Source organism: Protopterus annectens, chromosome 3.part1 (genome assembly GCF_019279795.1).
Source record: "Protopterus annectens isolate FY-2018-M chromosome 3.part1, PAN1.0, whole genome shotgun sequence".
NCBI lineage: Eukaryota > Metazoa > Chordata > Ceratodontiformes > Protopteridae > Protopterus > Protopterus annectens.
The window spans coordinates 471,267,961-471,295,840 of NC_056732.1; the positions used below are offsets into that span (position 1 = coordinate 471,267,961).

General features: G+C 39.0%; 1 protein-coding gene across 1 annotated transcript in view; it reads left to right on the forward strand.

Moving 5' to 3' along the window:
• Nucleotides 1–27,880, forward strand: part of SNTB1 (syntrophin beta 1) — a 1,146,703-nt gene that overhangs the window by 491,423 nt on the left and 627,400 nt on the right. Inside the window, exons 3-4 of the mRNA XM_044066911.1 lie at nucleotides 12,429–12,440; nucleotides 27,414–27,453. Coding sequence (XP_043922846.1) covers nucleotides 12,429–12,440; nucleotides 27,414–27,453 — 52 coding nt within the window. The remainder of the gene's footprint in view (nucleotides 1–12,428; nucleotides 12,441–27,413; nucleotides 27,454–27,880) is intronic.

The following is a 27,880-nucleotide window of genomic DNA, read 5'->3' on the forward strand; positions in this document are numbered from 1 at the left end:
TCCACATGATAGTAACAAATGAGTGTTTGCTGTTATTTTCATTTTGCTGTGTCTGTGTTTTATTGATATGGGGTAATAAATCATATTCTATTTAATATATCACTTGGTGCTTTTGGGGCTTAAAATATTGTGGGACAGAGTCTGAAATGAGACATGGTACTGTAGATTTCAATGTTCCACAGAAAATGTTAACAACTCTAGGGTAGCTGGTGGCTTCACAGGCCAGCTTTTAAATGCAGAAAGTTGACCCTGTGTCTTTTATTAGCATATATGTTTTGCAAGCAATAAAGTGAAAGATTCAAAGGATGATGTATTTACAGAACAGTATGGCTATCCGGTGGAACCCTTGATCATGTGATCTAGCAGTTTAGAGCAGAGGGTTAATGTTATGAACTGCCAGCAAGCTTCATCCTTTGGTCCTGGCCTGGAGTCTTTATTTTCCCTGTGTGTGCTGTAGTCCTGCCTTTGAATCCTTCATTCTCCATTTATGAGCTATAGTGTTTCTGTAAGTATACAATTTTATGAACTGAACTCATGAAAAAGAATATGGAATTCCCTGATGTTGTGTCTTTCAGCTTTTTCAGGTTAGGGGTCGCCACAGCGGTACTCCGGTCCGCTAATGATTGGCAGTAGAATTTTATGTGCCGAGTTGCCAGCCCTGACGCACAACCTTCAACGAAGGCACGCCCATTCACGTATGTCTCCACACAGAAGATGCTATAACTGAGAATCGAACAGGACAACATCTTACTGTAAGGCGACAACGCTACCGCAGATAATATGGAATTCCCTGATAAGGGGGAAAAAACAGAAGGATGGAGATGGGCAAAGGGCTTTAAGGAAAAACACCTGAGACAGGCCAGCTGCTATACTATAATCAAGAAAAAAGTCAAAACATAAGTTTAGCATGCGTGCCCAGTCACAAATCATCTGCTGAATTTCTTTGCATGCCATCATGTTACAGTATCGTCTTGGTTTTCATGCACTAAATGTCTTTTGTGTACAGATTTGTGTCATAATAGAAGTAAACCAGCTTAATCGTTCTGCACATTTTAACTGCCAAATGTCATACATATTTGTATTCAGTAGCTGTGGTTTTCTTCTCCCAGATGATTCTAGCTTTGAGTTATTCATGCAGAGAGGCATATTTCATTATAACATCAATACATGTTCAAAAGCATTTTAATAAGTGCCTATTGGTAAGTGAAATTTCCTCCTGCCATTACATTCCAGTGACACACTCATGATTTTTTTGAAGTAGCATATAGTGCACCCTCTACAGGAAAGGTGACCTCTATACTACAGTTTCACAAATGGATTTAGTGTCCTGCAATTACTAATTTAGGAGTCATATCATTTTCCTGAAAAGTGGCAAGGAGTGTGTATGAATTTGCCAAATACTTCTGCATTAGTGGCCTGCTGGTCTGCAGATGATAATTAAGACAAAGCAAGTAACAGCCAGTTATCAGGACCCATTCTGTTTGTCATTGGAAAAAAGTCAAATACATATATTTAGAGGTCTATTAAGTGATGACAAACAAGCATATCATTATAGGAGTAAATACAGAGGATGCTAGATTTTGACAGAGGGACTACCCCCCACCACCACCGCCACCACTACCATGGTTCCTGATAAATAAGGATACACATCTAGATAAGGAAAGTGTACCTGTCACTGTTAAGCTTTATATTTAAAACTTGGAACTTGTTGTGGCAGACCCAGTTTAGCCAGTCACTTACCAGAAGTACAAAATGGATGAGAATGGCAATGGAGTTGGACATTATTTCTTAAAACTGTACAAGTACCTTTTTTTTTTTTTTTTTTTTTTTTTTTTACAAAAGGTACTAAGGTCTGGTATGAATTTCTGAGGAGCCCTTAGGAAGGGATACTTGTTGGGTGTAGTTTTAGACACTGGACAATTGAATGGAAGTGGGAGAGTTAACTACGAATTATTAGTTATGACAGTCTGTAAACTGGTTCAGTTGTTATGACATTAGCATGTTTGTATTGTTAAGATGAATAGCTAAAATAAATATGTTTTTAGGACAATTTTATTAATGCCAAAAAAGATTTCATGGCACTTTAAAAGGTCAGTCATTATTTCTGTTTGTTTTTGTTTTTTTCAGAAATTCATACATAATCATAATGTGTTGAATATCGGATGTTGAGGGGATTGTGTTATATGACAGGAGAATAGTTTTAAATGTTTTGGGGGTGTCTTTGTTATTATTGTTTGGTAAATATATATGATGTGTAATTAAACTTCTCAACTGCCCCTATTTAGGAAGAGCATTCCTATTTTCAGGCCTTATTTACCCCTGCACAGTATATCCCTATTTTTGGAGATGTCTCTATTTTCAAACTTGATTTATCCCTTCATACAAATTTCTGAATCACCCTTATCACATGTGATTTTTGAAGCTAATACACATAAAACTGCATGACCAAAATTCTAATGGCAACAGTTATTTAAAGAAAGATGACACACATCTTGTGTCTCATTTTTTCTTTTTAAAAAATAAATGACCTTGTGTGGTACAGTTGTGTAGTACAGTTCATTAAAGTCATCGGATTTTACACTGTCTTTTTTAACCAAAAATATCTTTATTGAATTATCACTTATGACATAGGCAATCATACATTTATGTAAATAAAAGCAAACCATATTGATATATTTTCAGTTGCAAACATTATACATCATATATAATCTTTTATACAATCATTGTCAATTTAACATTACATAGCTTATTCAGTTCAGACCTTCCCTTAATCCTCATTCCTCCTCCAAAACATTATTCTCATGTATTGTTCGCATTATTGCCATTTGTTTCTATGTAATTTGTTCCTCCCCTTTTCTTAAGATCCCACTTCCAGTTCATTTATCTCTGTTACTATATTCACTACTTCTAATACAGTTGGTTTAGACATTGGTTTCCATTTTCTAGTTACTGCTTTTTTACATCCAGCAGAACTAAACTCAGCAAGGCCTTACTATGTCTAGGCAATTCAGATCCTATATCACAGCTAAAAACAAAATAGTTTCCTTAGTTATACCAAATTGCTCACCCAGTATTTTTGACAGAGTAGTCTGCAGAGAATTTTTAATGTCTGCCAACTCATTACACTCCCAAAATATCTCTACATCACACTTCTGACATTTGCAGTCTACCTGAGGAAAAATTCTTTGGAGTCTGCTTGGGGTATAAAAATACCTATGCAAACATGTCCAAGCAAAAATCCTAAATCTTCTAGACATTGTTGCATACTTGGGAGGCATACATATACCCTCCCACTGTTTCTTTGTGAATTGTTTATCCAGTCTCTCTTCCCAACCTTAACTAGCCTCCTCTGATTTATTCCTATAGATAGCATGCAGTACAATTACCCATTTTTAATGGCAGCTTCTGTTCTAGATTCAACTAAAATCTCTACCAGGGCTGGTCTTTCACTTTCTCTTTGCCTACACTGTGATATCAGTCCTTGATAGGGAAGGCAGTCTTTAGCCTGCTGTTCAAATGTATTCTTGGCCTCTTTCAATGCTATTACCTAATTATTTGCTCTCAGAACCTTGGTTCATTTGCCCGTTTTCACTAGTAAATTCCAGTAAACTCTTGCCTGTTCTCTGTGCCCCTAATTGCAGTCTCCTTTCTCCATTCCCATGTTGGCTTAGTTTTTCAGAATACAAAAGTAATGAGCATTTTTCACTGTCTCTTTGATATACTGTGCTTATTTTTTCCATAATGTTGTCACTTGTTTTTTAAACATGTCTTTTTGAGTAGTATCCCACATTCCTGCTGAAAGTAGGAAGAGTTATGTGCTATTTGGTATTCACATTTTATGTCAATTAGATATCCAGATTTTAGCTGGATGTTCCTATTTTTCAAGGGGCTTTTTTCCTATTTTCAATCTCTGTTGTTTGAGATGCATGTGTATAATGCAATACCATTCTGTAAGAATTTGGTTATAAAATGTTCAATAAAATAAGGGATGATAACCTTTTCCCATTGTATTAATACAACATATTGTTTTCTAAATGTAATGCTTAATGACTTTATTTCTTGAGAACTAAATTCAATACCTTTAATCCTGCCTTCATGCCCTAACCCTTTATTTTTTTCTTTGTTCAAACTCATACCAATTGTACCACAATTTTATCACATTAAACACAAATTCATCTTGTTTGTAACTTCTTCCACTCTATTCAAATGCTTAGAAACTAGAATGATGTCATCTGCATATGATAACATTATAGGTATTTCAATATCTTCCTTTATTCTATGTCCAACATTACCACCTTCTGAATTAATATAACTAGTTATTACATTCATAACTAGTGAAAATATAATGTTACTAAAAGGACACCCATGCTGTATACCTCTTTTAATACTTATTTCTTCACTCAGCCATCCAGTAATCAAAACCTTAATTTTGTTTAGTGTATATGCTGTAACACACACATTTCTTATTTTCATACTTAAATTATAAGTTTTGAATATATCCCATAGCATATTTTGCTGAATAGTGTCAAAAGCTTTGCTTTGATCTCTTACCATAGTTGGACTTTTCTTGTCTATTTAGGATGTCATCTACAATTTCTCTAAAAATCAATAATAATTCTTGACATCCTTTTCCTCTCTTTCCTTTTAACACTATATATTGATTCTAATAGAGTATTCTTAAATTTTGATTCCATTCTTTTCTGTAGTATTTTCATAAAGATGTATTATCAAAACAATAGGCCTCCAATTTCTTATATCTTTTCTCTTAACTTTTTCCATAGAAATTTAAAAATTCAACTACAAAATTAATTATATTTAAATCCTGCATTAAACCATTCATTTAATACTTCCATGAAATACATTTTTTGGCTTATTGTTATGCTCTTTTACATTTGATATTCTAAGCCATCAAGAATCAGTGCTGTATGTATATTTACTTGTCTTAGTACTGTAGCCAGTTCTTCTTATCCAGTTCTTCTAATCTTATATTTTTTCCAGATCTATATTTTCTTCCTTTTCATGAAATTCTTTGTTCTTTAATAATACCTTTAAATAAGTATTTTATATATTTTACAATGATACAAATTATTTCTCTTTGGTCTTTCTGTACGATCCCTTTTTCTCTATTAATTTTCTCATTATACTATCTTCCTCAACTATTTTATTTAAATAAGAAACTATCTCTTCTTTTTTACCTTGTATGAATATTTTTTGTTTATACAACAGATTTTTTTTATTTTTTCTTGATTGAGTACATATAATTCTTGTTCTTTCTTAAATATTCATTTTCATTCCCTTCTAAATTTTTAAGAAGTTCCTCACTAAACTTACTATCTCTTTTTCACTTTCTTTCTCTTTTTAACTTGCCATCCTTAATAATTTTTTTAATGTTTTTTTAAAAGACATCCACCAATCAGACCAAGTTTTATAGAACTGCTGCATAATTATGTGATCTTCCCATAATTTTAACATTCTTTTTTTGCACTCACCTACTCACTCTACTTCATTAATTCTTTTAAGATCTTGTCCTATCTTAACATAACTAACTTTATCTCTGAATTCTACCCAGATAGCTTTATGGTCTGAAAAACTTGTGTCTAATGTACCTTCATATTTTATTCCACTTCCTTCCAAAAGCAATAAAACAGTTTATCTGTGTTATATATTCATCTACTGTATGTCCTCGAATAGTTCTTTCAATTCTTAACTTTCCACATCTCATAATTTCTATAACTTTTTTACATTATTCCCTTTCTTTTTGTTTCTCAAGTTACAATTGAAGTCTCATATTACGATAACTTGCATATTAATAATAATAATGTAATTCAATATTAAGGGAAATATGTCTTCTCTTTCTTTACTAGTTGCATATGCATATAATGCAGTTATTCTATAGACTTGATCTCTCCATCTAACATCAATAACCATAATCCTACCCACTAACATTATAGTAACATCAGGCACATTAACTGCCTTTTTCATAAGTATTGCTATTCCTGAACTTAAATCTTATCCTAAATTCCAGTACATCTCATTATACCCATAGACCTTCAGTTTGAAATATTTCTTTCATTAAAAATCTTGTATCTTCTAGTATAATGATATCACTAGCACATTTTACACCAGTCTAAAATAGCTAGTCTTCTAACTATGGTCTTAAATATGTTAACATTTAATGCTATTATCCTGCAATTACCATCATTTCTATTGAGAAAAATGTTTTAAGGAAAAAAGTGTAAAACCTTCACCCCTTTTCTTTCTTTCTTTTTCTTTGTATTTAATACAGATTTCCCCCCTCATTCTCTGTCTCTCACTCTTTTACCTATATATATATATTTTTTAGTATATTCCAGGTAATATCTTGCTTGTCACTAACTTCAGTACCTTCTTCTGTGTATAATTCTTGTTTTTTGTGTATCATATTTTTATAATCATTTTTGACTGTTTCTTCTTTATTTTTTACATGATTTTATCCCTGTTGTTTTTCAGTTACTACTTACATAACCCCTTGAATGTGTTCAGACATAGTAGCTTCATGTATTTCCTACTGTCCCTTCTTTACAGTTCATCCATATATGACCTACCTTATTGCATTTATAACATTTTGTCTCACAGTTTTTGCATCATGACCTATAGCACCACACATAAAGTATTTCCTTTTTGTACAATCAACAATCAAATTATCTGATTTTCCACAGTAAAAGTTTTGAGTTGATCCCAATTTTAACAACACCTTTTTGACCATGTATATTTATAACACTAGAGATATGAATGATTTTATCATTTCCCATTTTTAGTATAACATTACAGTCCCAACCCTCATCACATAATCTCTGTTGTCGAAAACTTTAGAAATGCCCATTACATCTTTACATATGCTATTTAAATGTATTTTCAAAGTCTCTTTTTCAATTTCTATTCTAAATTGAAGATGAATGATGTTCTTAGTTTCTCTGAAAAAGCTTTAACTACACAAGTCCTTTAATGCCTACGGACCAAGTTGGCTGTTTGTACTATCAGTTTTTGGTCTCTTTACCCTTCCTGCTTTACCTGAATGACTCAGAACTTGGGAAAGAACCAGCCCTGTAAGATACAAACAATCTCATCTACCGAGTCCCCCATTACCAAAAGAAAGAACAGCAGGTCATTATCTTTTAAAAGTCAATAAAGCACAGCCGAACTGGGTCCACAGCAAGTCCCCTTAGCCTAAGAAGCCCATTAGCATAAATTAATTTGGACACACAAAATGAAGCTCCTTTTTACTGTTGGCTCTGTAGTCCAGCTGTCTGCCTTAGATTTTAGCATTCAAAAACAGAGCTTAATCATATTAACTAAGGAAAAACAGTAGAGCTCCTTGCATAAAATACATAAAATTAGAAAATACACAGCATAAACCTGAAATGGGTTTAAACTCTTGAGCTCCATATTAGCCCCGCTATGCTCACCCTCACTACCCTTGGGCTCGCTCTGCACCCCACACTGCCCACAAATCCTACCCCCACCCTAGAAGTGCTAAATTTATAGCCATAGTTGCCACTCCCCTAATTACAGAACCAATCAGCAATTGTAAGACCCACCCTAAACACAGCACCCTCCCTATTTCCCTACTCTACCCTCATCTATTACCCTCCCACCCCCATTATTAAACAATTGTAAGTTACAAAACCTCTTCAATGCCTCCACTAGCCTTAACCTCACCTTCAATTCAAAGCCCTCCTACTACCTTTTACCCTTACTGATAATTACATATCTTATCACAGCTTATGAACATCTCACCCCCCAAGGTCTGCACTACCCCAGATCACAGACCGATATGCTCTTTCACATAACGATAATCACCCACTACCCCCCCCTTCCAACTCCCATACTACAATAACACAACAGCTCATTCGAGCCACTTATGTTAACCCTAGAACTACTACTACAAACTTTTATTCAAACTTCACAAACTAATAATTAATTCTCAAACTAACCTCACAATGGATGGGGGCATCCACCCCAACCCTGGACCAACCCCATCAGAAGCATCTAACCCAATATATAACATCCCCTCTAGCCTGCAAAACACCTCCTCTACCTCTCTACTCATCTGCCACCTAAACATTAGAAGCTTAAATAATAAAATCCACTACCTGCATGCACTCTTAGCAGTACACTCCCCAGATATACTATGTCTTACGGAAGCCTGGCTTAAGCCATCCACCACTGACAATGAAGTTACTCCTCCGGGTTATAATATAATATGACTGGACCGCACCTCAAAGAAGGAAGGGGGGTAGCTGTCTTATATAAATCTACAATTAATGTAACTATTTCTAACTCTCCACAAGTTCCTTAAGCTGATAAAGCTGAAATACTCTTTACAAAACTACAAATTAACCAGCATAAATCTATAAACATTGCTGCATTTATATCCCACCTGATAACAACACTAATATCCTTAAAGACGTTCTACAGTGGCTGTCCATAAACTCCCCATAAGAAACTATTGTTCTAGGTGACTTTAATATAGACTGGAACAGCTGCTCCTCAGACTTCCCCACTACCCACATAAATCTATATTGTTTCTCCCAAGTCATAACCTCCACCAACAGAACTAGTAAGCCCAATAACAAAGAAAGTATACTAGATTGGATTCTCATTAATAACCCTCCCCAAATGTATAAAGCAGACACCCAACCTGAGGAAAGAAGTGATCACTTCCTAATGTATATACTCGGACAAAAAAACTGATATCCCCTCAAATACCTAGCCTCAGAACTATCAGAAACAATAATAGCTTCAATCAAACTAAATTCCAAATAGAACTTCAGTCATGTTACTGGAGTACACTAAAACTACTCCCACTAGATGAGGCAGTATCACACTTTAACTCCACATTTCTTACATTCTTTGACAAGCATGCACCCACCTGCACTATCAGAACAAAGAAAAAAGTAGCACTGTGGCTGTCCAAAGAAACTAGACAAAAAAATCATGAATAGAAATAATGCTTGGCCCTCTTGGAAAACCAGTAAAACCCCCAAGGATCAACTTGTATATAAACAGATAAGGAATGATGCTAAGAAGTCTATAATATTAGACAAAAAAGACTAATACTGTAACCTGCAACATAAACATCAAAGTTGACCACAAAAATTTGGGTCCAGCTTAAACAATCCTCTTCATCCAGGTAATACTACTACCCCTACCCCTACATCTATCCTCCAAAATCCTACAGAACATATTGCCAACACATTCTTTACAGAAACTGTACAATCCCTTGCCAACCAACTAGGCCCCAATAACCTATACCCAATTAACCCTATAGCCAATACCCACTCTTCCTTTAATTTTCAACCTGTACCAACAGCACTTATCCAATCCTAAATCAAGAAACTGAAACCCATAACCCTATCAGCAGACCTACTCCCGGCTGAATATCTTCAAAAGGCTGCAGATGCAATAGCATACCCTATTTCAATATTAATTAACAGGACCATCTCTGAAGCCTATATCCCCTCCATCTGGAAAATTTCCCATGTAATTCCTCTCCACAAAGGGGGTAACTCCACTGATCTATCAAATTACCAGCCCATTGCCATTCTGTCCCCTCTAGCTAAAATTATGGAAAAATGTATCCACAAGCAACTCCTTCATTACCTCAATTTGCACAATGTGGTAGTTCCCTCCCAGCATGGATTTAGACCCCACCATAGTACCACCTCAGCCCTTCTATCCTTCTTTCAGACAATAAATCAAATCTGAAATAATAATAATACGCTCTCCTTTGCCATCTTTCTTGACCTATCCAAGGCATTTGATATGGTAAACCACCAACTACTCCTTCGAACACTAAAACCTCTTGCCATAGACAGCCTGGCAATATGCTGGTTTCAGTCCTACCTAAGTGGCAGACAACAAGCAATGCTATGGAAGGATAGCCTTTCCTCCCTACTGCCAGTCACCCTTGCCTTTCTTCCCTACTGCCAGTCACCCTGGGAGTTCCTCAAGGGTCTATACTAGGACCTCTCCTATTTTCCATCTTCATTAATGATCTTCATACAATCATCCCCAAAGCAACCTGCATTCAGTATGCAGATGACTCTACCCTAATCTGTTCAGTCACCTCCCCAGTAGACCTACAGACCTTAACGCAAAATACTTTCAATGTAGTACAAACCTGGCTCACTGACAGGTGTCTTCTATTGAATCCAAATAAAACAAAACTGCTACTCTTCACCCACACCTGGAAAGCTGCATTCCTATAATTTACCATAACATCTAATAATGGCACAATAATCTCCCCAGAAAGTAATACAAAACTATTAGGTGTAATTGTTGACAATAACCTTAAGTTTGACGTTCACATCGACAAAACCATTAAAAAAGTCAACAAGAAGCTAGGATCTCTATGTAGAATTAAGGCGTTTCTAACCCCAACTGCTAGGACAATTATTGCCCGAACACATTTACTTTCAACCCTTCTTTATGCCTCCCCAGTCAATACAAATCTGAGTAAATCTGACCTCAATAAACTCATTAGCTGCTACAACACCATAGCCAGATTTGCCACAGGCTCAGCATATAGAACCCACCACTGTATTAACCTACGATCTCTAGGCTGACTAGAGTTTCCCTGTCAAATCCAGTATAACCAACTAATAATAGTCCACAAAGTCATCTATCAGGCTGAAAGCACGCCCATACTCAAAAATATAATTACCCCATACAGTAACCTAAAAACTCTCCGCTCTTCTGACAAAATATTGCCATAAACTGTTAAATCTAAAAACTTATCAGGTGAGTCATTATTTTGCAATTCTGTTGGTACAATCTGGAACCAGCTCCCTGACAAACATACAGCAATTTATTCTATAAACCAATTTAAAACATCTCTCAAAAAATACCTAAAAAGTCACTGGCTGTGCCCCTGTCTAACCAACTCACCACTCTCTTTACTACCTGGCTATCTGAAAAATAGTCTCAAAAAGTCTGAAACATTGACCATCATTCTCATATGTATTGTACTACTGAATAATGTGCTACCTTACTCAACCTTGTACCACTAAAACTGTCTGTGTTCAAACAAGAAAATTAATATTGTAAAGTTTTAAGTATGTAAGTATTCCAAGTTTTTAAGTAAGCATGTATTCCTAAAATTCTGTACTGGTATCTATATGTAACTGTATAAAACGGGTCTATATTAGAACATCGAAGTTTCACAACTTCGAATGTTCTAATATCAACCCCTATTCAGTGAATGCTGAAAATAGCGAAGCTATGGAACACTGAATTTCTTCCAAGGGAAGGAATTCAGTTGGCAGCTCCTGAGGCTTTGCTATGTTCAGCACTGTGGTGGAAAGTTACGTGTCAGGATCAGATAAGTGTGCGATTGTGTGGACGTGAGGGTTAGGGCGTGGGGTAGGTCAGTTAGGGTTAGGGTGTGGGTCAGGTAGGTGTGCCATTGTGTGGACGTGAGGGTTAGGGCGGGATAGGTGAGTTAGGGTTAGGGCGTGGGTGAGGTGAGTGTGTGATAGTGACGGACCTTAGGGTTCGAGTTTGGGTTAAGGTTAGTGGATAGCTAGTGGTGTGTGTACAGTTTAGTGTAGGGTTAGATGTAGGATTTTAGGTGTGTGTGTGTGTGTGTGTGTGTGTGTGTGTGTGTGTGTGTGTGTGTGTGTGTGTGTGTGTGTGTGTGTGTGTGTGTGTGTGTGTGTGTGTGTGTGTGTGTGTGTGTGTCAGAACAGCAAATTTTTTCCCTGGGAAAAAATTAGCTGTTCTGCATGTTTGATGTTGTCAGCGTTCGCTGAATAGGGGTTGATAATAGAACATTCGACGTTTTAAAAAGTCGATGTTCTAATATATACCCGTATAAAACTGCTAATGGTAACTCTTATGTAACTATCCACATGTGGAGCTTTTCTCCCCGGGCCTCCTCTGAAAATGCACCTGTGTCCAGTTGGACTATCCCAGTTAACAAATGTAAAATAAATAAATAAATATTCCACGGAGTACAGTCTTTCATATTTTCATAATGATAGAACCAGTTGGATTGAAGGTGGATTCGGAGTGCTGTTTTGAAAGCAGTTATGCTCTGAATCTTGTGAATGGCTAAAAGAAGGCTGTTCCAGGTTTTTGATATTGACCAAGACTAAAGTAGCTGGCCTGCAGGCAGTTTCAGTTTGTGGATTTGGTGGAGGAGCTGGTTCTCAGATCGTAGGGACCTGCTGGGGTTGTAGTGGGAAAATAAGTAACATAGGGCAGGGCAACCCTGAGGTTTTGTGAGAAATGTGTGTGTGTTGGAAAGTTGCAGATAAGTGACATAGTGGGGGAATTCTAGCCAATTTAATGTGTTTAAGAGTGTGCAGTGATGTGTAGAATGATGAGAACCTGTTGCAAATTTGGCTGTTTTGTTATAACACATTTCTAATTTAGTTTTAAGTGAGGATTGGAGATTCGTAAGTAGTTGGGCACCATAGACAAGAGAAGGAAGTAGATAGGTGGACATGAGTACTTAGGTGGACATGAGTACTTGTTTTGATGGGAGGGAAAGGAAGTGTATATGCTGGTAAAGAAGTTCTAGTTTTTTGTGGGTGATACTGATGTCATATTGGATGTGTAGATCAAATGTTAGGTTTTCGTCAATTATGACACCTAGCAGTTTTGCATCAGTAGCTATTTTGATTTTTATTTTGTTTAGGGAGAGTGTTACATTGAGATTTGAGTGGATTATTTTTCTTTGGAGTGAATATTATGAAATTGGTTTTATTGGGGTTTAGAGATAGATGGTTGTTGTGGAGCCATGATTCTATGGTGGAGAATGCAGATTGAGTGATGTGTTCCAGCTGAGTTAAATTTGTAGCAGAGCAGATAACAGTGGAATCATCTGCATATTGTATGAGAGATCCTTGGTTAAATGCTAAATGAAGGTTATTGATAAAAATGTTGAACAGTAGAAGTCCTAATATAGAACCCTGGGGAACCCAGGTTGGGTTGTGTATATATAGGGGGGGGCAGATTGTTATCACATGTTCTCTATTTGTTAGGTAGCTGATGAACCAGCAGAGTGATGGGGCAAAGAATCCAATGTTAGCAAACTGAGAAGGCAGCAGACAGTGAGAGATAGTATCAAAGGTTTTGGATAAGTCAAGAAATAGAGTGGAGACAAACTTCCTGGAGTCATGGGCTGTATTAACTAGGTTCATGAAGGATATTAGGGCAGTGGAAGTGCTATGACCTGGTCTGAAACCATGCTGTGTTTGTGATAGGATTTGATTGTTGAGTATGAAATGCAGAAGTTGTTTGTGTACATATTTTCCAAGAGTTTAGATATGGGGGATGGAATAGCTATGGGGAGAAAATTGGAAATATTGGTAGAAGTACCTCCTTTGTGGAGAGGTATAATGTAAGCTTTTTTCCAATGGTTGGAAACATAGGATTCTTGGATGGATCTATTTATGAGTACACTAATTAGATAAGCAATTGCTTCTGCGGCTATCTTTAGGTACTCAGTGGGTAGTCCATCTGCTGCAATGGAACTAGGTTTTAGTTTTAGAAGTATTTTTTTATGAAAGTGGTTGTGGCAGTTGAGAGAGCGAATTTGGACTTGGAATTATTTGCAACAGAGTTTTCATGGGTGGCTGATGGGGACTGTAACTGTGTGTGAGTTGGAAGTGTGGATAGCTTAGAAATATTTGTAGTAGGGAGTGTTGGTTGGGATTGTGTGTGTTGCACTACAGCAGTTTGGTCTGGGATGTTCGATGAAGGGATAGGTCGTGAGAAATTGGATATAATATTAACTATAGTCTCAGTGAAGGAGGAGTTAAATAGACTTTCTATCTGATCTGGGATTTGTCTGGTTGGGGGTAAGAATTATTTTTGTATCTGGGTTAAGGAGAGTACCAGTAGAGGACCAGAACTGTTTCAGGTTGTGCTTGTGATTTTTTGGAGCTCTGTGTAGTATGCCTTCTTATCTTTGGATACAAGTTTTTTTACATGGTTACAAAGTTGTTTGAATTTTAATAGAACTGAGTTCTTGTGTTTAGTTCAAAGCTTCAAGCTTTTATCTAAGGAACATTGTAGGTTTAGTTAACCATGGAGCATAATTAATTTTTAGTCTTTTGGTTCGGGGGGGTGCAAGGCTCCCTAATATTTTTGGAATGTAGTGTTAAAATAGAGCAGGGCTTTGTCAAGTTGGAGAGTTTTTAGGATATTCCAATTGATGCTTTTGAGAGTGTTGTTAAATATGAGTGGATTGAAGTTGGATAGATTCCTGACACATTTAAAGTAATTTTTTTTTTTTTGTGATGGAGGAGTAGTTTGGGTAACAAAGACAAGAAGATGGTCACTTAAATTGTTTCGGAGGGTACCGAGTGATGAGATTTTAGTGGGGTCGGAGACCAAGATCAACTCTAAGATGGCTGCTTCAATAGTTTTGTTATTATATCTGGTATGGGTAGAGATAAGTTGGGTGTAGTGAAGTAGGTTAATAGTGGTGGCTGGAGTTTTTGTGTTAATATGTGACCAGTTTATATTTACATCATCAAGTGTTATAGTTTTATTTTTTTATAGTGTGGGGGGTCCATGGCAGAATTTCTTGAAGAACTGGTATGTTATTATCAGGTGGAATATATAAGACAATGATACAGAGGTTCTTATTGTTATTATTTTCAGGAAGGAGACTAAGATCTCTGCATTAGAGATTTGTGGTATTTGACCAGTAAATGGATGTATATTGAATGTATTAGTGAATAAGATAGCAATGCCACCTCCCTTTTTGTTGTTTTTGTCTGCTCGTTTTACATTGTAATTAGGAGGAAGGAATTTTAGGTCCTTTATGTTAGGTTTTAGCCATGTTTCTGTTATGGCAAGGGTTTCAGTTTTATTATTTTTTGTTCCAGATACTTTGAAGCTTTATGGTTATTTGTAATGATTTAGTGCTGTTCATGGGTTGCTTGTGGTGAGTAAAGTTTTGGAGGTGAGATCTGGGTTGGGGTGAATGTCACCACATTGAATTAGTGATGAGAAAAATGATGAGGGGTTGTATCACAGCAGATTGATGTGTGTAAAGTGAAGCAGAAGGGAGGGGGTGTGGTTTGGGTATTGTGCAGAATATTTTTGGGGAGAATACATATTTTGCAACAAACCAGAGAAGTTACAGAAAAAAGGATAGGATGTATAACTGAGTAGCTTTCTGCTGGGATAATTATACAGGTAGTTTTGGATGAGTGTGTAGTGAGTATTAATTTTAAGTTGAATGAGGGTAGTCTTAGTATAAGGGCTGATAGCAGTATAGTGTGAGATAAGAAGAGTAAGAAATAGGTGGAGAAGGCCATGTTAAGGGGAATGAGTTGATGAGGTACATAAGGATTGAGACAGGAAGTGAAGTAGTTTACTGGGTTGGGTTTGATTTGGAGGTTCAGTTAGGGAGTATAAATCTAATAATAATGAGGGCGTGTGGGAATGGGGGTAGGGTAGGGGAATGGAGTGAGTCTGAGTGGAGCAGGTTGGACCAAAGCAGAGACTTAGCAAAACATAAACAATCAACAAGTAAGTAGCAGAGAAAACATGGCAAGCATTTTATTGAATAAAATTGTTGTCAAGCAAGCATTAAGAAAAAAAATGAGAGGAAGGAGAAAGGGGTGTAAATAATGTCTGGACTACTCCAAAAAAGAAACCATAGTGGTAAAATTTGAAATCAAATAAAGGTGTGGGGTGGGACTGAGAATGTAAGTTAGAAACTTAGGAAAAGTAGAAAGGGTAGTGGAACTCAAAACTTAAGATGACAGAGATTATGAGCAGGAGGGGTGGAAAGTTAGTGATACATCTTGGTGATGTGCAGACAGCCCTTCAAGTAACAAACAGATATGGCACCGTAGAATGGTTACATATAGTACATACTTTCAGGAAGCAATGGGCAGTTACTGAGCAGTAGTGTCCAGTTATCTGAGTTGTAGGAGAAAAGAACATCAAACTGCTTACATTCGGAGCATGTGGTGTGTGTTCGTTGTGAGGGCTAAATTACTTTCAGGAAACAATGGGCAGTTACTGAGCAGTAGTGTCCAGTTATCTGAGTTGTAGCAGAGAAGAATATCAAACTGCTTTCAATTGGAGCATGTGCTTTGTGCTCTTTGTGAGGAGTAAATTACCTCAGTCGTCTTAGTCATCTTAAATTAGACATAACTTGAAAATGTGAGTTAATGAATGGCACATGCACACCACCAGGAGGTTTGTATAGGAGACTATGCTATTGTAATGAATTAAGATTGGCCTCTAAGGGTTGGGTCGGATTAGACTCAAGTGTAAAGTGGGGCTGGCCACTCGCCACAGCTGGATGAAGTGTTGCCCCCTCACTGCACTCCCATCCTGGCATCACCAGGTGGATGGCAGTGGTTACTTTGTGTGCTGGGCCCTTCCTGTAGATCACCGGCTGTGACAGATGCCAGTCCCAAACGGCATCTCACATCGTCTGGCAGCTAGCAGCTGACTTAGAACTGGTGTGGGCTGGGAAAATCCTACTGTTTAATTAAAACAAAGCATTGCAAAGAACCAAGATGGGTGTTGATGTGATGTGATTTCAGCCCGGTGCTCTGAATGTCAAAGTGAAGAAATTCAATGAAGCACGAATAAACCATGAGAGTAACTATGACTCTGTTAAGGTAACCAAATGCCTCATCTAATTAGTGACATGCATGAATGAGATTCCCACTGTCCACACCTAATATGCAGCAAACCACAGCCAAGGGAACAGGCTTGGCAGAATCAGTGGGGAAAGAAGACCCTGTTGAGCTTGACTCTAGTCTGGCACTGTGAAGAGACATGAGAGGTGTAGAATAAGTGGGAGGCCTTGGCAGCTGTTGAAATACCACTACTCTTATTGTTTTTTTATTTACCCGGTGGGGGGGACTGAGCCCCACCAGGGCTCTCTTTTCTAGCTCCAAGCCCCCGGGTGCAACCTGCACCAGGGACATTGTCAGGTGGGGAGTTTGACTTTGGTGGTACATCTGTCAAAGAGTAACGCAGATGTCCTAAGGCGAACTCAAGGAGGACAGAAACCTCCCGTGGTGCAGAAGGGGAAAAGCTCACATGATCTTGATTTTCAGTATGAATACAGACCTTGAAAGTGGGGCCTCATGATCCTTCTGGCCTTTTTGGTTTTAAGCAGGAAGTGTCAGAAAAGTTACCGCAGGGATAACTGGCTTGTGGCAGCCATGCATTCATAGTGGCATCGCTTTTTGATCCTTCAATGTCAGCTCTTCCTATCATTGTAAGACAGACTTCAAGTGTTGGATTGTTCACCCACTAATAGGAAACATGAGCTGGGCTTAGACCGTCATGAGACAGGTTACTTTTACTCTACTGATGATGTGTTGTTGCAATAGTAATCCTGCTCAGTACAAGAGGAACCATGGGGTCAAACATTTGGTGTATGTAATGCTTGGCTGAGGAGCCAATGGTGTGAAGCTACCATTTGTGGGATTATGACTGAACGCCTCTAAATCAGAATGCCACCTAAACATAACAATACCTCAATGCCACAGATCTCCGGTTGTCCAGAGATAACTGGCCACAAGGTTGGTGAGGAGTGTCATTTGTCACTGGGTCAGAGCTCGGATGGAAGGGGGTAGCCTCTCTCCAGCAGTGCACCGCATGTTTGTGGGAAACCGGGTGTTAAATCATTCATAGACAACCTGATTCTAGGTCAGGGTTTTGTATTTTGCAGAGCAGCAAAAAGGTGAGATCTATTGAAGGTCAGCCCTTGAGCCAAGCTTTTGATGCAGGTGGGGGGACCTGTCCTCGTCCAACCCACCCCATTGCCCTCCTGCCTTTGGTTCAGATTGCCAGTGGGACTTTTCTCAGAGGTGGAGGTGGGATCTGGCCAAGAGGTGGAGGTGGGGTCTGGCCAAGGGGAGGGAGCACAGTCCGGGTGCTCCCCAGTGGCAAGGCCCCCCTATTTGGGCAGAGGTCTCCAGTTGCCCCTTTGCATCACCTCTCTGGTACCTCTTTCCAGATAGCTGAAACACGTACGGGTGCAGACAGAGCTGAGGATTGCATACCTATGCATAAGGGTCATCCCAAGAGGGATGACTAGGTGGTGGGTCCACGGTTCTGGGAGACTGCCATTCACGGCAGCCAGATCTGGTGAACCATTTCGCATGCCCCCCACAGAGGGAAGATAAGGCCACTGTGTTGTCTTGCACCCAGGGCCTCTTGGGCGACTTGGCCATCAGCACAGGTGGGCCAAGAGCCATCCTGGGATGCTAATTCTGTGATCTTGTCCTGCCAACCCCCAGGGAAACAGACATAGGGCTGCCATGGCATCTCACACCCAGGTCTGGCTAGGGGCATTGGGTTGGCCTCCCATCCTTCATCTGGCACAATGGGGATATCATTCTGAGAATGACACAAACCAGGAGGCAAGGGGCCACATGCCAGGAGGCTTGAAGCATTGCGCATTTGTCAGAGCCTAGCATAATGGAGGATAGAGACAGAGGCATGCTGTGAAAGGTGCAGGGATGCAGGGACCCAGGGCCATCACCCCTGTGAGTTTGAAAGACCTAAGTGCAGGGCAAAGGGGAGAACCAGTGTCACCAAAGTCTGGATGAGAAACTGTCTGAGGTCTCACATCCCAGCAGAGTTCCACAAGGCTGGAAAGGATCAGAGGGAAGTTCTCCTGAGAGGCTACAAGGAAACGAGTGACCTGGCATGGTTTGGCAGCCTTAAGTAGATAAGTAGGCTGGGAAAAGAGCCTCTCAGCTGGTTAGAATTGGAAGCTCAGAGGGGGTCTGTCCCGATGGAAGCCCAGAAGGGAGAGAAAAGCAGAAAGTGGAGGGCCAGGAGAGCTTTACCTGGATGAGGGGGTCCAGACCATGCCCCCCTCTGGGACAGAGGTCTGGAAGGGGGAGAGAGGTGGCCAGGTTGGGAGAGCTCCAGCCTCGATGAAGGGAGAGTCAGGCAGAGCCCTCCCACAAAGGAAGCTTGTAAGGGAGCACTGGGCAGACAGCGGCAGGGCCTGGAGAGCTCCTGCTCAGGCAAAGTCCCCAGAGCTGCTCTGGATCACAAAGCAGGGGGTTAGAAAGCCCTAATGATTATGGAGCTCCCCCTTGGCAGCCGAGGGCAGTTCCACAAGGCTGACTGGGATCAGAAGGAAGCTCCCCTGAGAGGCTACAAGAGCACACTTGATCTGGCACAATTAGGCAGCCTGCAGGAGACATGGATGTGGTGGGGTCCCTGAGGTGAGGCGGGAGCCATGGCCAGGATGGAGGTCTTTCAGCAGGTCAAATGGGAGGCTTGATGAGGTCAGCCATGATGGAAGAATATAAGCAGCACCTGGTGGATGGCAGTGGGACCTGGATACCTCCTGCCAGGATGAGGGTGGTAAGGCAGAGCCCCCCACTATGGAAGTCCATAAGGGAGCCCCAGGCAGATGTCAGCAGGTCCTGGAGAACTCTTGTCTGGGTGAGGGAAGTAAAGCCAAGCCCCCTGTGATGGAAGTCCATAAGGGAGGGCTGGGCAGATGGGATGTGGGCCTGGAGAGTTCCTGCCTGTGTGAGCAGGGTCAGGCAGAGCCCCTCATGATGGAAGTCCATAATTGCTTGCCAGGGCCTGGAGAGTTCCTGCTCAGGAAGAGGCATCCAACCTCACACCGTACTCAACAGTGTTCCCAAAAAATTGCAAAGTCCCCATAGGTGCCCTGGATCAGAAAGCAGGGGGACTCAGAATTTCTCATTAAAGCAGATCTGCCCCTCAGTGGCTGAGGGGAGTTGCGAGAGGCTGACTGGGATCAGAGAGAAGGTCCCCAGGAGGCTCTGATTATCTGGCATAATTAGGCAGCCTGCAGGATACATGGAAGCAGCAGGGTCCCTCCAGGTAAGGCAGGGCCACAGCTGGGGAAGGAGGTCTCTTGGCCGGGTTGAAGGGGAGGCCTGGAAGGGTTGACCCTGATAGTAGACTGCAAGGCAGCACTCAGTGGATGGCAGTGAGACCTGGAGATCTCCTGCCAGGATGAAGGGGAAGGCAGAACCCCCCCACCCACAATGGAAGTACATGAGGGAGTGCCGGGTGAATGGTGGCAGGTATTGGAGAGCTTCTGCCTGGGTGAACGGGTAAGGCAGAACCCCCTATGATGGAAGTCCATAAGGGAGGGCCAGGTGGCTGGGGGCTAGGCCTGGAGAGCTCCTGCCAGGGTGAGAGGAGTCGGGCAGAGCCCCCCAATGGAAGTCTATAAGGGAGCATCAGGCGGACAGTGGTGAGACCTCCAGAGCTCCTTCCAGGGTGAAGGTGGGTAAGGCAGAGCCCCCATAACAGAAATCCATAAGGGAACATTGGGCAGATAGTGGTGGGTCCTAAGGCAGAGCCCCCATAACAGAAATCCATAAGGGAGCTTCGGGCAGATGGTGGTGGGTCCTGAAGAGTTCCTGCTTGGGAAGAGACATGTGACCTTGCAACGTACCAGACGGTCTTCCCGAAAAATAGCAAAGTCCCCAGAGGTGCCTTGGATTGGAATGCAGGGGGACTTTGGAAGTCCTCATGAGGGAAGATCTGCCTCTCAGCAGGTGAGGAGAGTTCCATGAAGCTGGCTGGGATAAGTGGGAAGGTTCCCTGAGAGACTCCAAGGGCATGCATGATCTGGCATGATTAGAGAGCCTGCAGAGATAAGGAGGTGTCAGAGTCCCTCAAGGTGAGGTGGGGGGGCCATGGCCAGAGAAGGAGGTGTCTCAACTGGGTGAAGTGAGGCCTGTAGGGGTCAGCCATGACAGAAGTCTGTAAGTGAGTGCCAGAAAGATGATGACAAGAACTGGAGGCCTCCTGCCAAGGTGAGAGATGTCTGGGTGAGGGGGGGGGTAAGGCAGAGCCACCCACAATGGAAGTCTATAAGGAAGCACTGGGCAGATGTTGGTGCGGCCAGGAGAGCTCCTGATTGGGTGAGGGGGGCTAGGCAGAGCCTCCCCATGATGGAAGTCCATAAGGGAGCACCAGGCAGATGGTGTCAGGGCTGGCTTCTGCCAGAGTGAGGGAAGTAAGAGAGCTCCTCCTCATGATGGAAGTCAGTAAGGGAATGCCGGGCAGAGGGCAGTGGGATGCTGCATACACTATTGGGTTTATTAAATCCAAGCCTCTTTGCTCTTCTTTCATATATAGAATCCCTGTCTTGACTGGATTCAATCTACAGCCCCATATAAAAGAAAATATAATCATGATTAGTTCCTTTTCGTACTTAATAGAAATCATATAGATGTTAGCAATATAAGCAGTTTTTCCTATTACCATGGTGTTCAACAAGTGTGCTTTTTTCTATATGAAAATCTATATGATTTCCAAAAAATTAGTCATGTCCTTTACTTTTTTGAGTATATTATCCCATTGTTGTTGCCTGTATTTATTCTTTCCTTCCAAATATTATTCCTAATATATCCATATATTTTTCATTGAACTCAATACCTCCTGTCATAGCTTCAAAACCAAATCCTTTACTTTTCTCTTTATTTATACCTAAACCAATTTTTTAAATTTGTACTTCATTTTTCATTTTCATTTACTTCCATGCATACTTTATTTCTAGCAATCAGTACAATATCATCCACATAATTATACATTATTGGCAATTGTACTTCCTTTTTGTGTCTGCTGCTACTTCACATTTTATTAATTTCCTTCAACATTATATTCATAACTAATGATAACATTACACTACTAGCTGGGCAGCCCTGCTTTATTCCACACACTATTTTTATTTCTTCCCCAATCCAGCCATTTACATTTAGTTTCACATAGTTCCTTTCATAAACTGATATTATTACCTGTAATATTTTTGCTTACATTATATGCCTGAAAAATGCCCCATAATGATTTACATTGAAAATTATCATAGACGTTACTTATATCCCCTATCATAACCTTTGCTTCTACATTTTTATTTATGATATCATCAATTATTTCTCTTATTATCCATAATAACTCTTGACTTCATTTTCTTCCAAATATGTTTTGGTCATATATTCTATCCATTTTTGTAATCTTTTTATTCTCATAAAACATTTTATAATCCATATTATTCAGTTTTATAGGTCTCCATTTTTATCTCCTCTTTATTTCCTTTTTTAACTATAAATTTTATAACGCCTGTACATATCTCTTTGTAATTCCAGTTTCTAACCATTAATTCATAACTTCCATAAAAATTATTTTACCACTCCTTCATTTCTTTATACATACCATATTCAATTCTTCCCAGTCCTGTTGCATAATTCATTTTAATATTGTGTAGAAATTCATTCAATTCTCTTTTTTTTCTAAACATTCTTTATCTTTGTTGTTTAATTTTTCACCTTTATAAATTTGCTCTTTGTATTCTTCTCTAACAAATAATTCCAATACATTCTTTAACTATTTTTATATTCCTTTTTGCTTTCTTATTTGCTTACCTTCCTTATTCTTTAATTCTGTTATTACTTTTCCTTCTTTTAATCTTTTACTCAAATATGATGCTACTTCTTCTTTCTTTGTAAACACTATTTTGTTTATATAACAAGCTGTTAATTTTAATTTGATTCATTTTATATATTTCTCTTTCTTTTTCATGAAAGGAATTTTTCTTCTCTAATAAGTCTCTGAATGTTTCTTGACTTAATTTATTTTCTTCTTTTCTTCCTTATACATTCTAAAAACACTTCTTTATATTTCTGTTTAAAATTAAGGCACTAAACAGTCCAATTCTCATAAAACTCTCTCAGTCATATGATTGTTTCCATAATTCCATAAGATTTTTTTCTCTTCTAAATCTAATTCTTTTTCATTAATTCTCTTTATTCCTTTTCCCTTTCTTATGCATTGTTCATTTTCCTGTACTTTGACCCATATAGCCACATAATCTGAAAATCCAGCATACTTAATTCCTTTTTCTTTAACTTTTAAACTATTAGATATTAAAAAATAATCTGTCCTAATTTCATTCCTTTTGTAGTTCCAGTGGTTATTCTCCCATAAACTTAAATTTCCACTTCTCATAATTTCTTTTACAATTTTAACATCACAGTTGCTCTTATTTTTTCTTAAATTACAATTAAAATCACCCACCACTATAATGTCCATAAGACATATTCAAGAATATTTTTAAACATCATTTCTCTCTCATTTTGTGTTGCAAATGCATATAAAGCTATAATTCTATACACATATGTTTTCCATCTCAAGTCTATTACTGTAATTCATCCTACTTCAACTATGGTTATATCTAATATTTTAATGCTTTCTTGACATAGAATACATATGCCTGAGCTCATTTCTTTACCCATGTTCCAAACTACCACACCATTCCAAAGTTTTTCCGTTTGTGTTCTTTCTTCCTCTGTTAATAATCTGATATCTTCTAAAACAATATGTGCATCTACTGTAGCACATCATTGCAATATACATATTCTCCTTTTAAGATTTTGCATCCTGTTCACATTTTAAGAGAATATTTTTAGATTTTTTTTTTCTGCAAAAAGTCACACAGGAAGCCTTTTCCTCTGTTGAAACATGGTTATCCGATGCCCCATTAATACTCAACCCAAACAAAACTAAACTACTCATCTTCCAACCCACCAAACATACTCAAAACAACTCTCACTTTAACATCACAGCAAAAGACAACACCACTGTATACCCAACTGAACACACCAAATTGCTAGGAGTGGAAATAGACAATAAACTAAAATTTGACATTCACATATCCATGACCATAAAAAAAGTCCACAAAAACTAGGAGCATTATACAGAAATAAACAATTTCTCACCAAAGCAGCAAAGATTTCAATAGCAAATTCCCACCTTATCTCCACCCTACTTTATGCCTCTCCAGTATATACCAACCTAAGGCAATGTGATCTAAACAAGCTAGAGACCTGCTACAACAAAATCGCCAAATTCGCCACAGGGGCATCCTACCGTAGTCACCACTGTCTCTCACTTGCTGAACTGGGCTGGCTTGAACTCCCTCACCTCCTTCAGTGGTACCAACACTCACTCGCCCACAAACTAGTAAACCATCCACTAAATGTCCCATCCCTCCAGAATCTACTCCAACCCTATCGCACCACCAGACCACTAAGATCCAGCAACAAAAATCACTTGCAGATCACTAAAGCCAATAACTCTGCTGGTGAAGCACTATTCTCTTGTGCCATAGCCAAATTATGGAACTCACTCCCACCCACAATTACCTCTGTACCATCATGCACCAACTTCAAAAATTTATTAAAAGCGCACCTAAAAACATGCTGGCTATGCCCTTGCAACTCCCACTCTACTATCATCCACCCCATCCAACTACTACCTTTCTTTCACCTCCACTAACTACCTTGATGATAGCAAGCTCAGATGCTCATAAGCCTAGTACTTATTATACAGCAGGAACTTCTCATTGTTACATTTGTTAATGCCTATTATGTACTTCACAGATAAAGATTCTAGTTGTCTTCTGATGTACTATGTTCTTCATCTGTAAATATGTTGTAAGTGATTTCTATGTTAAATTGTTAATCGCTATGTAATCCAATGTAACTACTGTCTGTTTATTTTACTGTGGAGCTTTTCTCCCCGGGCCTCCGCTGAAAATGGACCCATGTCCAGTTGGACACTCCTGGTCAACAAATTTAAATAAATAAATTTTAAGAATGGTTAGTATAAAATGTCTATCCCTTTCCTTTCTTATTTTCTCTAAGTATTATATTTTTGAATTTTCTTTTCCTTTCTTTAACTCTTTTCCCTATTGAATTATTTTTATTCCTTACTGTATGCCAGTCATCTTCTTCCTCACTTGTCTCTCCTGTTTCTTTTTCCTTGTTACTTTCTTCAAAGTTACTGTCCAATAGGCAACAGGCTGTTCTATGGCAGGACAAATTATCCACATGCCTACCTGTTACACTTGGAGTTCCCCAAGGATCTATTCTTGGCACTCTTCCCTTCACCATCTTTGTTAATGACCTGCCCACAATCATTCAATATGCAGATGATTTATCATCAGCACTGCCTCCAACCTGGCAGACCTAGACACCTTCAACCTAATAGAAAAATGGTTCTCCAACAAAACAAAACTACTTCCACCTTCTCTATTACATCCTCCAATGGAATCACTATATCACCAGAAGCTCACACAAAGCTATTAGGTGTTACCATTGATAACTCCCTTAAATTTGACACCCATTTCAAAATTACAATTGCCAGCACACACCTACTATCAACTCTTTTCTATGCCTCCCCCCTTTTTACAAACCTAAACAAGACAACCCTTAACAAACTTGCTTCTTGTTACAATCACATAGCTAGATTTGCCACAAATTCCACCTTTAGCACCACTGCACTAACTTGAAGCAACTAGGGTGGTTAGAGTTTTCCAGCCAACTCCATTTCAACCATCTCAAAACGCTCACCAGATACTGTATCACCCAGAGAAAAAAACATCATTCACCCTATATTAACCTGCAATCTTCGCTCCTCCAATAAGATCTTAGCTCAAACTACCAAAGCCAATAATTCTGTCTATTCTCAAACTTTGTAGATAAAATGTGGAACTCCATCTCAATACTCTTTGGCAATGTCCCTGTTCCAAACCTGATTAACCACTATCATTTACCCTTCTCTTACCTCACTATCCTTAACTTTTGATATGCTGCTATTTTTTTTCCCAAGATGTGATGTATCTTTATATTGTATTTAGAACTCAACTATCTTCCTTTTTTGCATTAACAATGTTCATATGTCTGTTATGTACCTGGAGCTTTTCTCCCCGGGCCTCCGCTGAAAATGGACATGTATCCAGTCGGACTCTCCCGGTTAACAAATGTAAAATAAATAAATAAATAAACTTCATGTACAACCTCTTTATCAGTCACATCTTTTTCTACATTTTCTTCTGTCTTTCTCCTTTATAACTTCATTTTCTTGCACGTTCATTTCACATTCTAGCCATGAATGACCAGTATTGCCACATTTTCTTTGTACTTTAAATCACATATTTTGCATTATGCCCTGTTTTACCACATAAATAACATCTTTTTATCACATTCATTGATAAAATTATATTTTTTTCCACAAAAATGACAAGTCTTTGGTTGACCCCTGTATTTCACAAAACCACTATTACCATGAACATTAGTAATACTAGGTATATGCATAATGTTATAATTTTTCCATTTTCAGTATTACTCCATATTCCCATACCCTAGTCCATACTCCTCTTTCATTATATATTTTTGTAGTATCCATTATTCTGTACATATAGTTAATAAATGTTCTTTTGAACTTCAGTTCTAAACTGGATCATTATTCCTTTTTGTTTGTTTATTTGTTTGTCTGTCTGTAAAAAGCTTGCACCACATATTCTGACCATGGATAAATATTTTTCTTTCGTTCATATGCAACCAAAAAATTTTCCATGGCCTGCCCAGTCTCAGGTATCAAGTCACAAAATGTCTATTAATTAAAATAAATGCTTTTACCTCTTTTGCTTTGACACCCAGAGGCACTGCGACATAGTCTCAAACCTCATACCTGTCCAAATGCTCTTCTTTTTTACTGCTCACATGTACGAAATACTTCTTTTTTGTTTCTCTTCTTTCTTCTTTGTTCCTTCTGCAACAGTTTGTGCATACTTTTTTGTCTCTGGAACATTTTCTGGCACAGTCTCTTCTCCCTTTTCTTCTTCTGTATCGTCTATGATGTCACTCCATGAAATTGCTACTCCACTTCCTGGCTCACTTTGGTTTACCATTTCTTCAAAATAATCATCCTGCAAACCCCCCCCCCCCCCAATTTGGATGTTTGTACTTATGGATTTTTCAGACGTAACCATCTCTCCTTCAAACAATCTCCTCTGAAAGTTTTCCTCTGACTCCATCTCTGTTTCAGCTACAATCTCCTTTCCTCCAATGTCACTGTTTTTCTGCACCCATATCATCAGAAAAAATTATGGTCGTGATTCTATCATTTCGACTATATCTTCAGCAACTTTCACTCCATTTTCAGCAAAAGCTGAATCAGACATGTTTTCTCCCTATTCCTTCTGGCTGCCTCTGCACCTGGACAGGAAACAGGAAGTCAGTATGTGTAACACAAACTCCCCCCCCCCACTACAAAGAGATGGGGAAGTCGCCAGATGCCCTGGACAAAAAAGTTTTAAGTTTAGCCAATAACCTGAGTTCAGAATCAAACCTTGTACCTTGTGTTTATAAGGTAAAAACTGTGTTTATAAGGTAAAGACCTGGAGTATTATACCAACACTCTTTCCAATGTGAAAAAGAGTTGTGTGCATATCCAAATCTAGAATATACTTTTAGGCTGTGTAATTATATGTTACTGGAAGTACTTCCGTATACTGTAGTATCAGAAGTACAGAAAATAGATTAACCCAAGTGCCCAGAATATAGAAAAATGCTAAAAACTCCAGCTAGATACTCCAAACAAGAAGTATTCTGTTGTGGTATTCAGTAAGTGTTGCACAGTCTGAAAGTTAATGCTTTTAAATCTGGTTACATTCTATCTGTTTGTGCCTTATTATTTGTATACTGCATCTGTTTTACTTCCAGAAAACCCCAGAAGAAAATAACTCCTCACAGACTGAAGATGGCATTCGAGCTTTGCACAGTCTTGCCCCATTGAACGCCAGCTATGTTACCCAAGAGGATACTTGTGCTGGCTTAGGAATTACAGTCCTGTGTTCTAGGGCTAAGAGAAACTCTGAGTCATCACCTGGGATCACTGGGATATTGATGAAGCCAATGATGGACGCATCTTAGAGGCCTGACATTGTGAACACCACTCGGAGACCAAGCTGTCTCTACCAATGTCATAGGACTGACCCTGGTTCTACTTCTCAAAGGGTCCAGAGAGAAGGTTTCTCACTTGGAATTAGGCTAAG